At 31.4% G+C, this 12870-nt stretch overlaps 3 protein-coding genes across 3 annotated transcripts; 2 read left to right on the top strand and 1 right to left on the bottom strand.

The window, feature by feature from the left end:
- Positions 1-877: 877 nt before the first annotated feature.
- LOC125829574 (uncharacterized) lies at positions 878-2595 on the top strand. Its single transcript, XM_049508787.1, has 4 exons — positions 878-1073; positions 1359-1461; positions 1803-2353; positions 2456-2595. Exons 1-4 carry the CDS (start codon positions 878-880, stop codon positions 2593-2595), a joined length of 990 nt encoding a protein of 329 aa, XP_049364744.1.
- Positions 2596-2714: 119 nt separating this feature from the next.
- Positions 2715-3618, top strand: LOC125829514 (uncharacterized). Its single transcript, XM_049508735.1, has 2 exons — positions 2715-3065; positions 3178-3618. The coding sequence occupies exons 1-2, from the start codon at positions 2715-2717 to the stop codon at positions 3616-3618; spliced, it is 792 nt and encodes a 263-aa protein (XP_049364692.1).
- Positions 3619-4519: 901 nt separating this feature from the next.
- LOC125829573 (uncharacterized) lies at positions 4520-10218 on the bottom strand. Its single transcript, XM_049508786.1, has 12 exons — positions 10084-10218; positions 7993-8808; positions 7454-7897; positions 7297-7392; positions 7030-7230; positions 6855-6959; positions 6468-6582; positions 6265-6332; positions 5756-6180; positions 5493-5628; positions 4822-5402; positions 4520-4748 (listed from the first exon to the last, which is right to left on the bottom strand). The coding sequence occupies exons 1-12, from the start codon at positions 10216-10218 to the stop codon at positions 4520-4522; spliced, it is 3351 nt and encodes a 1116-aa protein (XP_049364743.1).
- Positions 10219-12870: the final 2652 nt, after the last annotated feature.

Here is a 12870-nt window from a genome sequence, read left to right as displayed (position 1 = left end):
AGGAATGGAGGATGGACGGCTGGATCGATTCACATCGTCCTTGGAGCTCGACGTTGCCTCATCCCACAACCCCAAGGACAAAATAGCAGCTGGAAACACGGAAAAGTTGTACAAAAAATGTACCAGCATGCTGAAGGAGACGTTGGGGGTTATATTTCCATCTACCGCCGTGTCCTCTCCGTGAACTCGCCACCGCCTGAGGGATGTGAGGCGTGTATGGCATTGGTGGTGTCGTTCACGCATCTGCCATTTGTCAGCCGTGTATTGCTCTGTTTTAGGCGTCATTTGTTGTAGTTGACGCTACTGGTGGGTCTTCTTTAATTTGTTGAACAAGAAGTGGGCCGGGTTGGGAACATGGAATTGGGTTGAGTGATATTGTTTTGGGAATTTAAGAGTGGGCTGGACGGTTGTTGTTGATGATTATTGGTGTAATGGGCGTAAAGAAGGAGTGGGCCGGCTGGGAAAAGGAAAAAGGGCCCAAAATGATCTTGCAACGGGTTTAACGTTTGTAAAAATTATATAAAGCACATAGTATAATGAACAAATTACTTCCTGTCCCTACACTTTCATAAATTACGAAATTCCCTTATTTTTATTGTGTTATGGATACTTTAATATGCGGCCAGATACTTTAATTAAGAAGCTGTAATTATCAGGTTAGTGCGTTAAAAAAGGGATTTTAACAGATTTATGCGTTAATTAAGGGATTTAAAAATTAACTGCCGCAATTAACTCATACGTTTAATGCATCTGCAAATCGTTCAATCTTAAAACACTACTGAACTAAAATTTTGAAATTCAAATTTTGAAATTTTTATTTCTTGTTTTACGAAAAGCTCTGGAAATTCCAACATTTTTTTTTGGGTGAAGATCTGTAATGAATATTTCCATCTTGATAAGGCATTCAGGTATATGGGAAAGTGATGTTAGGTACGAGCAATACAAAATTGATGGCATAGTGGTGGGGGAAAATATTTCGTTGGTTAATCTCAAATCAGCAATTGCAGCAGAATTGAACATTGATGAATCAAAAAAAAATATAGAGATCAGATACGTTGTAGAAGGTAATTCATGTCCATTGTGTATTCGGAATGATATGGGGGTGAAATTGTACATAGAAGTGAAGAAACATGAGGTAGAATTTGGTATGTATCCACTATGCATTGATATATCAGATAGAAGTGATGAAGATATACATAATTTTGATGCAACAACAGGTGCAATTGTGTGTGTTGAAGGTGGAAAAATGGACACAAAGGCTCTAAGCATTGTTGAATCGAAAATTTGTGATTCTTATTACATACCAGAGATGGAGGTGGAAAATTATATATCAGATACAAATATTTCTAATGTGGAAGTGAAGCAATTGTACAAGGATAAGGCAACTTTAATGGCTGTTATGGAAAAATATAAAATTAAGCATAGCTTCAATTTTAGAGTTAAGAGATCTGATAGCAAAAGGTATGTGATACTTCAATCTTATAAAATTGATGATTTTTTTGATATCGTGTTGATCATGATACACAAATAACGTGTGTATGGTGCAATTGTAGTTGTTAGGTATCATAAGGGTTTCTGCTTGACAGTTTAATTGAATTTTGAATGTGATATCGTGTTGATCATGATACACAAATAACGTGTGTATGGTGCAATTGTAGTTGTTAGGTATCATAAGGGTTTCTGCTTGACAGTTTGATTTGTATATCAAATATATAATATGAGTCGTCATTGAACTGTGTGCAGATTACAATTTAAGTAAAAGTCTTTGTAATAATGTTTGGTGTACTGTTATTTTATTGCAGCTACGTATTAGTATGTCATTCAGATGCTTGTTGTTGGGAATTGAAGGCGTCCGTTAGGAAAAATACGGACATATTCAAAGTGAGATACTTCAATAGTGAACATACATGTCCATTGAGGGATAGGGTATTAAGTAACGTTCAAGCTACTGTTGGGTTTCTTAGTGGTGTGACAGCTCCAAAGTTAGTGAATCATAAAAGAAAACATACTCCAAACGATATAATTGAGGATGTTAGGGCACTATATGGAGTTGAAATTTCTTACCAACAAGCATGGCGTGCAAAAGAACGTGCATTGGAGATGATTAGGGGTAAACCTGCAGACAGATACAAACAGATGCCAAAATACATATATATGCTGAACATTGTGTATCCAAATTCATATATACGTATGCACAAGTCGAAAAAAAATGAGTTTATGTATCTCTTCATATCATTAAGGCCAATGATGAGAGGGTTTGAGTTCTGTAGGCCTGTTGTTGTTGTTGATGCTTCACATCTTAGCAGATCTTATCGAGGGACATTTGTATCGGCAAGTACACTCGATGGGGCAGGTATGACATGTTGTTTATTAATTTGATTTTTCAAGATAGTAATATAACATAATGGAACAATCATATATAAAGAATCGTAATGGTATGTGTTTCAATTTGAAGGTTGTATCTTACCGTTAGCTTATGGAATTGTAGACACGGAAAAGATTGTTCATGGACATGGTTCTTCCAACACTTTAAAAATGTATTTGGTGATAGAGAACAAATGTGTGTTGTATCAGATCGAAATGAAAGCATATTGAAGAGTGTAAGTATTGTTTATCCAAATATTCCTCATTTCGCATGCATATGGCACCTCTGGAAAAATGTGTGTACATACTACAAGAGAAGCAGAACCATACTAAGTGATATTTTCTATTCGATGGCAAAGGCTTATCGGAAAGATGATTTTGAAAAATTAATGGCTAAAGTGGAAAAAATAGATGGAAGAGTTAAGAAGTATCTTCAAGATGCTGGGTATGAAAGGTGGGCTAGATCTCATGCAACTGTGAACAGGGGGAGGATGATGACTTCGAACATAGCGGAATGTATAAATGGTTGCCTTGTTGATGCACGACAATTACCTATTATAGACTTTCTGGAAGAAGTTAGAATTCTATTTGGTACTTGGAATTGCAAAAATCGAGAAATAGCATCTTATACAAAGGAAACATTAGGGAGAAGATTTGAAGAAATATTGATTATAAACGCGTCCAAATGTGTGAAAATGAAGGTACATAATTGTATTATCAATTTTTATGATTCTAACTTTTCTTCTCGTTATATTGTTAAGTATACCAATTACAAATTCGTTTGATGTATCTGTAATTTTTAAACATTTGCAGGTAGTTGCATCTTCTGAATATATCTTTGCAGTGTATGAAGGTGCGATAAGATACATTGTATGTCTTGAAAGAAAAACTTGTTCATGTGGTAGATTTCAACATGACGAGATACCTTGTGCGCACGCAATGGCTGTTTTGAAGAAGAAGAATATTAAAGATGTACATCCCTACTGCTCTGATTACTATAAACATGATGCATTAACAAACACTTATGCACTTCCAATAGAACCAATGCCAGACAAAAGTGATTGGATAGCTCCAGAATCTGTTTTGGAAGAAGTAGTCTTGCCACCAAGATACAAAAAAATGCCTGGAAGGCCAAGAAAAAAGAGGAAGAAAAATCCATATGAAAAGATTACCACAAACACGAACTGTTGTGGACAATGTGGACAGGAAGGTCACAATAGAAGAACATGTACTTTCTTCCCAAAAGATTCGTAATGGTTACTATTTTATGATTCAATAAATGAATAATGTTATGTTTTTGGCAACATTAATTGATTGTCAATTTATTATAAAAATTAGATTGGTATACTATGTGCTTTTTATAATTTTTACATCGATTAATAGTGTCAAATAGCTGTGATGTGTGCCAAAGTTAATAGAGACAACATTTTAAAAAGGTATCATATGAATCAATTATATATCATATACATAATATTATTTCTAAATTTTGCATCTACTAATAATAGAATATCAGAATTTGTTTGTTTTACCAATATTATATATCATATACATAAAATTTCGATATTTATGGGCGAAATTTGAGTTTTCATGCACAAAAATAGTTTTCTGGAAATTAAGTATAAGATATTTAAAAATTTAGATTGATTTTAGTATAAAATAAGTATATGATACTTTATATCTTTGAAACTTTGTCATGAAATGATAAAACTGTATCAATCTGAAATGTTTTAGACACCTATGTATCATATACCTAATATTTATGTAATTAAAAAAAAATTAGTATCATCTTATAATCTTATAAAATATAAATTGTACAGTGTTGTGTGAACAAAAATTATGTCATTTTAAGATACTTTATTTTTTGTATCATATACTTAATATGATTGATGAAATTTTGTATCGGATTCACTGTTGTAAAATCTGCATTGACATGTATAATACTTATAATATAGAAAAATTAATGTACGGTATTAAAATGCAGTGAAAATTAATTTAGAAGCGACATAAAAATTGTGAAAATAACTGCTCTTCAAAAATATAATAATTAATTACTTAGAAATATAATGTAGACCTCAAGAGGAATACTACAAAACACTTAATGTATCTTCAAAACAGTAAAACTTCACATCTTTACGGTAAGTCAGTCAATAAACAACTAATCTACATTAAACAATTCATCATCTGGCAATATTATGGAAGCAACCTTTAGCCTTATAGGATCATCATTCTGGCTAACGTATCCAGCATTGGCCTTGTCGGTACCATATTTCCATAATAGTGTTGCATATCTTGAGCGAAGATATTCACTTTGAAAAGGAATCGATGGGACCTTGATTTCATCGCTTAGAAATTCAGCAAAAGCAGCTACATATGTTCCGCAATCGCTGAAAACATAAAGAAGATACATTATAAATTGAAGGAAATGTGTAAATAAAGCTGGGTGGATTAAATACTTACAGGCTATCGCTTTTTTGTTGCATAATGCCTCGAGCAAATTCCACTTCAAACGGATGTTGTGGACCCATCAATTCACCAGTTTTGTTGTCTTTGTATGCATCCAATGTAGCCCAATCAATTCTGTCGGTTTTATCAAAGAATCCACTATCATGAAGGTAGTTAGGCAGGATGATAGACAACTGTTTTATCTCATCACATTGACTTTTGTTCCTTGTTCCTAAATTTGAGTCATAAACTCGGATTAACCGGCTCCTTAAAACAACCACAGCCAACACCCAATGAAATTCTTCATCACAGTTGATCGGAATATATACCTCATCTACTAGATGCCATGGTAAAGCAGCAGGGACAGAAAAACCATTGATGACTTCTTTGATGGACCTTTCATATACAGATACAACATCAGCTCGGGCAATGTGTTGCTGTGTACTGAGAGTATCATCTGCAGGACTGCAATAGTACCTTTTGTATGCATTTTTTATATAGGTATTGAACAAGCAGTTGCATGTAGTGTATCTGTATTGATCCATGCTTCTTAATTTTGACGTCTTGCGTAGATAGTAAAAAATTACATCTATGTGCTGCAAAATTAAAGAAAAAAAGAACACAATACATAAAACAACAATATATGATAAAAAGTATATGATACATAATTGTATTGTATATTGTACCTGATCAGTCCAACATTTTTTTGGCTGTGACATAGTATAAAACCAGTTCTTGTCCAAAGGAAATGCGACAACAAAATCCATATAATCAAAGCCAAATAGAGCATTTTTGCCTCTATATTTATCATCCGAAGGTTTCCTATGAGAATGATTATAGCAACATAAGAATAAGCTAATACAAAATAATAGTATAGAAATAATATAAAACGAAAACTTACTTATTCGAATATGTTTTGCGAACAAGATACATTAATAAAAATACTTACTTGTTTGCATGTGTTTTGAGGAGTCCCTTCTGTATCCACTGGGAGTATTCTTGCATTAAAAATGAAGAAACTTGGTAGGTAATGCCACATCCTTCAAATGGAGTATACGGGCGAATGTCATCGTCTATTTTCCCCTTGCTCTTATCGCTGGATCCAAAAGTATTCACATAAGGAGACTGCAAAATCTTTGATGGGATTCTGTTACGTGGAGCTGGAGTCTTTGTATCAAAATTGTGTGCAGATTCCTTGATTGGAAGTTGGGTGGGTAGCTGACTATCAGATAGAAAATCTTCACTGTTGGTTAGCTGTGGAGGAATGATTACACTCAGTGGTGCGACATTAATTGGCTCGTTTGGAAGTTTGTAGACAATTGTATCTATGACTATTTCAGTGCCAGATGGAATAGATGCCGCTTTGGAAGAATCCTACATGATATCAGTAAATTATAAGAAAATAGTACACTTTATACGCAACTGTTGACATTTGCATTAAACAAGTTAGAATCAGACAGATGTATCAACAATTACTGGATTTGAAGCATGTCTTTTGGAGTCTTGTTTAATTGAATCAGCAACAACTTTATCACAGCTCAATACTTTTGTGTGCAATTGTGTGACCTTATGTACTGCATCCTCCTAATAAACAGAATATTACACAGCATTGCGATTTAATTTCAAAAATGATTAATTATAACAATTCAAAAGCTCTTAACTTACCACTTCCTTATTATGAACAAACTCTTCTATCGGAAAATCACTATGGTGTATTGTGGGTATAACATTTGTTGAATCTTCCATAGTCTGATCCTTAATGGATGTCTCATCAATCTGTATTTGTAAACAGATATATTAAGATGCAATTACAAAGTATTAGCTACTAGTGATTCAAAAAAAAATTATAGTATCAACCGAGATTTAAGTGTTTACTGTACACCAATGATACACAAAAAAAACAATGATTATTTCATTATATGAATTAATATTAATAAAGTATCAGTCATTTGTAAATTATACATTGTTAATAATTTAATTTTAATGAAATTAACTAATGATTGAAAGTCATTAAGTTGTATAATTAAATTCAAGTATCATATGCATACCTTTGCAACATTTTCTTCGTTAACATGTTGTTGTTCAACCTCCACTTCATTTGCATCAACATCATGATGAACAGTTGCAAAATCCTTATTGAATGGCTCTTTAATCTATGTTTGTAAAACAAAATATAAGGAAGGAATTATAAAGTATATGTAAATTTAAGTATCATATGTATACCTTTGCAATATTTTCTTCATTAACAAGTCGTTGTTCAACATCCACAGCAGATGCATTACCATTGTGATCAACAGTTGCAAAATCCATGTGCATAGGTGAAATGGGTTGTTGGAGTAATTGATCAGAAGCAGATTCTAAATCAACATTACCTTTGACTACTGCATCATCCACTATATGTGGCATAGAAATGCCACCAATGTCCTTCATGATGCAAAAATTGAGTATAACACAAAACTAAAAAGATAATCTAAAAAATAAAAATACTACCTTATCACTTTTGTTATCTTTCGCGGCCACTGCTTTCATCAACTCAGAATGATTTTTTATAATTAACGCCTCAAGAGCTCTAATTTTTTGGTCAACCTGAATTCAAATTAAGCATAGTAAGTGAGATTATAAATAACAATGAAAATGTTTAAATGACATAGTTATGTTTACTTACATAAGACTTAATGTGACCCTCTAGATCCTCGAGTCTTGCATTGTCCAATGATGTTCTTCGGGGAACTGTATTAAGATGAACACCAGATACATTATCAAACTTTAGGGGTTGTGTAACCGGAGTTTGAAATGGGTGATTATTTTGTACGTTTGGTGTTGTCTTTGGCACATTATTCTTTGTTGGATGTGCAACCTTTCTTCTCTTGGGGGGTGGGGTGGATCCTGTGGTAGAAACACGTGTGCATCTCCTTAACAGTTGCTCCGGAGGTTTTGATGAAAACTCTTCAAAACCAGAAACATCGTTTGGTTGCACCTCTTCCTGATTAACAACTGATGTGGCTGGTCGATTTGGAGGTACATGACTATTATTTGGTAAATCAAGTGATTCGATTTCCTCTTGAGTTGGCTGCACGTTAGAACAATCATTCTATAGAAACAAAAATTAAAACATCGTTAGAACTATTTAAATAATGTATCACAAATAAAACAATAAAATAAAAACGGATGCTATATACTAATTACCTCAGTAAAGATGTTTTCAATAAACATCTCGTATTTAGGCCTTGCACCCACAACTTTCCAATTGCATACTCTTGGTATACCATTTCCTTCTCTAACAGCTATCTCGTTATGCATTGCCGACGCACATTCATACACCCAAATATTAAGTGCGTATGGAAATCCATTCAACCGATACATTTGTTTGTCAGGTTTATACTCTTTCCTAAATGATTTCATTAACCTCGTGAAGGCAAGTTGTCCCCACGGAAACTGTTTATAGCTGCCATCTTCTACCATAAAGAAATCTTCTATAGGAATTGGTGCATCACCGAGTTGGGAGAAAACAAACGTATGAATGAAATACAATATAGCCATCTGAAGAGCATCATCACTGCTGTCCCAAATACCTAACTCAAAACGATCTACCAGCCGTCCTTTGGTTACGTTATAATTTGGACCAGGAAAGTATCGCTGAACCAGCCTACTGATTTTTGAAATAGGATATGTAAAATCTTTAACATTTCCGGTACACTTGAGACCAGTAATAATTGCAAATTCTCTAATAGAAAATTGCAATACATTTCCTTTAGCATGTCGAATATGGATTTCTTTGTCCAAATTATCATGCTCAACCTCTAGAAGATATAAACATTTGGTAATTTGTCCTTGGTAGTGGCACTTGGGGATATTAAGGTACTGGCCAAATATGGTATCCTTAAACATGTTCATACCTTCGTCCTTTATTGACAATTCTAAATTTTCTTTAAAATTAGAATTGTAAGTAGGACCAAACTTTAAAGGTTGCTTTGGAATATGTTTAATCACATATTTCATATTCTGCAATTACAGAAAGATAAATGATGTTCATCAATAACTATATCGATAAATGATGCATACATAACTAAAAGGGAAATATCATAATTGATTCAAAATATTATGTTTCAGATCATTTTATACTTAGTATGCCAAAATTGCATTACTGACACAGGAAATCATATTACTTATGTATATACATTGGCTTCTATTTAAACATGATACAAAATGTTAACTTACATATATGTTAAATTCTGTTTTCGCATCATTCATGTGCATATCTACGAATATGATACATTGTACAACAAATAACCTCTATATCATACAACGAATTGAACGCCTATCTTAAATACAAATCGCAGCACACAAAACTTGCCTTATAAAATAAATAATTATTTTTCTATCATCTACATATATGAATCATAAGTAAAAGATACTTTATTTCAACCATGCAACCTTAAAACCAACAATAAGATATCAGCAACTGATAAACAGATATATGAATCGAAAATTAACAGATACTTTATTTCAACAACCATATCTTTCATCTACAAATTTAAAAGTAAAACTCAAACCCCAACAATCAGTGTTTCTACAGATTACAAAACTTGCCTATCTTAAATACAAATCGCAGCACACAAAACTTGCCTTAAACTAGTCTTGCATCTACAAATGTAAAACAAATACTTATTTTTCTATCATCTACATATATGAATCACAAGTAAAAGATACTTTAATTCAACAATTAAACCTTAAAATCAATAATAAGATATCAGCAATTAATAAACAGATATATGAATCACAATTAACAGATACTTTATTTCAACAACCATATCTTTCATCTACAAATTTAAAAGTAAAACTCAAACACCAACAATCAGTGTTTCTACAGATTACAAAACTTGCCTATCTTAAATACAAATCGCAGCACACAAAACTTGCATTAAACTAGTCTTTCATCTACAAATGTAAAACAAATACTTATTTTTCTATCATCTACATATATGAATCACAAGTAAAAGATACTTTATTTCAACTATGAAACTTTGATATCAACAAGTAACAGATACTTTATTTCAACAATGAAACCTTAAAATCAACAATAAGATATCAGCAATTGATAAACAGATATATGAATCACAATTAACAGATACTTTATTTCAACAATCATATCTTTCATCTACAAATTTAAAAGTAAAACTCAAACCCCAACAATCAGTGTTTCTACAGATTACAATATACACTAGATACGTTTATTTTTCAACAATGTGTAAAATTAAAAGCAAAAGATAGACATACCATGGGTAGTGTTGGTCGTAAAATGGGAGGGGCAACCTTTCTACCCCTTTTCTTTTTAGTTTTTGCATCCTTTGCTTTAGATGATGATCCCACTTTCGTTTTCGATTTTCTCTTGGAAGAAGTTCGATTCGCCATTAATGTCGTTGCATGCAAGCTTTTAGACCTCTGTTCATTCAAGTTTCGGTGTTCAGATTCAAAAATTTGTTCATTGTTAGGTGTTATTAATTGGGAAATCCCAATATTAAAAGAGGGATGATCCATTGTGACAAATAATCCAAAATCGATTGAAACAAAAAATTGATTTTGAAAGAAAAATGAAGAAGAAGAAGAAGAATACCTATTTTGAACTTTGACACTGTTGAATCGTTTGGAAATCAAATTGCTTTGAAAGCGGTAACTGATTTGGTAGTGGGAGAGATTATAGGCGAGATTTTGGGGGTGAGGAAGATGGGTTTGATTTCTTTCACAATAAAGTATCCGGAAAATAGGAATTGGGGAAAAAATAGGGATTTTTGAATTTTTATGAAAGAGAAGGGATTAATTGATAATAGGTAAACATATGTAGTGTACTTTAGTAATTTTGCTTTTGGCAAGGAATGGATTGGATTAAGAATTGGCCAAATGATTTGCAAAATTAGCCAATTGAATTTAGAATGTAACCAAATTGAATTTGATTAGCAAATTCGGCCAAAGTTCAAATAAAATGAGTTGACATTAATTAATTAACGAGCTTCTTAGTTTTGACAAGATAAAATAACTAACTTAATTATAAACTAATGATTCAAAATATAAACTACTCGAATTTTTTTTGAAATTCTATAAAGTCAATTAATTAACTTGTTTGGAATTTAAGAAGCTCAAAATTAATTATTATCGAGGGGGAGGGGCTCGAAATTGGGTGTCAACATATATAATAGATACACATGCAACCCAACGACTATTTCATACCATATCATTACTTTTTTGTTTATTTTTCTTAAAAGATTAATCAAGATACGACCCGTTAAATAATTAAATGTTATAACATACGTAAAGAACTGATCTGTTTGACATTTCTGTTAAAAACTGCTTTTTTAAAAGTATATTTTTTTTGAAATACTTTTAACTTAAAAGATTATATTTATAAACTGAAAGTCGAAGCAAATCTATAAAAAATAAATTCAATACTACATAATAAATACACATGTAACCCTTCATATATGTATGTATATATATCCTTTATATTTGATTTTTTTTCAATTTCCTCACTTACCCCAATTATTATTTTTGTTTATTTTTTCTTATAAGATTAATTCAAGATATGATCAGTTAAATAATTAAATCCTATAACACATGAAAAGACTGACTTAGAAGGTTTAAATTAAAAGATTATATTTATAAATCGAAAGTCGAAGTAAATATATAAAAAATATCAATAGTACGTAATAAATACGCATGCAACCCTTCATATATGTATGTGTATATATCCTTTATATTCGACTTTTTTTTTTCAATTTCTTCACTTACCCCAACAATTATTTCATACCATCATCAATGTTTTTTTTTTAAAAGATTAATTCAAAATATGATCAATTACACATGTAAAAGACTAACTAAGAAGGTATAAATTAAAAGATTATATTTATAAATTAAAAGTCGAAGTAGATATATAAAAGAGTCAATACTACGTAAAAATACACATGCAACATTTCATGTATGTATGTGTATATTTCCTTTATATTCGACTTTTTTCAATTTCCTCACTTACCCCAACGAGTATTTCATACCATCATTATTTATTTATTTATTTTACAAAGAGTGAGATTATTTTAATTATATATATATATATATATATATATATATAACGTATGCCTCAGTGATAATATTTCCTAATTTATCTGTTGAATATAACACAAGTATAATTGTATGTCCATTCAAATTTTAATATAGTGAGACAATTGCGATCTAATCATCATGATAGAGTAATTTTTTTTTGCATACATCTTAAAATGACAATGTATTTCCCATCAATTATAATATTTCCTAATTTATATTTGTTGAGATTAAAAAATTAACAAAAGTATCATATAGAACGACTTGCGATCTAATTATCGCAATAGAGTAAATTTTTTTGGCATATTCCAACCATATTTATCATTGTTTTTATAGTCTTCATATTTTTAGCAACCATATAAAAAAGAATCTAAGAACGTATTTCTCCATTAGAATATTTCTTAACTTATCTATTGAGTATAAAATTTTAACACAAGTATTATTGTATGTCCATTCAGATTTCAATATAATAAGACTTGTGACCTAATTATCGCGATAGAGTATTTTTTTTTTATACATCAAAAAATGAATTTCTCCTTCACATAGTAAATCAACACACACTATCACGGTAATTAAGTCCAAGTCTTATTATATATATTAGCAATATGTTGCTAATGAATTCTTTGGTGGACAAGGAAGTCCCACAGCTAACAGAGAAAGAATAAGAATAATTGCAAGAGCAGTTAGAAAAATTACAAATTTGTAAAATGAGTTATATTCAGGAATACACTTGTGAATTCGAGGAATATTATTATAAAATCTTTGATAGTGGTAAAGAAATGATACCATATCTTGAAAAATATTATCAAAAATTGCCAGGCTTTTGGGCCAAATACTTCAGAGAAGAATACGAAAAAGAAAATAAAATAGGAGACACTCTAGGTCAAAGAATAAGTTTCCTAAAAAATAGACTTGGTCAACTATGTATGTCACATAACATACAAAGAAAAGCTAAGAGAATTAACACACAAATAT

The sequence above is a fragment of the Solanum verrucosum genome, unplaced genomic scaffold (assembly GCF_900185275.1).
Source record: "Solanum verrucosum unplaced genomic scaffold, falcon-dt-bn FXZP01000031.1, whole genome shotgun sequence".
NCBI lineage: Eukaryota > Viridiplantae > Streptophyta > Magnoliopsida > Solanales > Solanaceae > Solanum > Solanum verrucosum.
The sequence above is the reverse complement of the archived record's forward strand: the minus strand, read 5'-3'. Positions and strand labels throughout refer to the sequence as shown.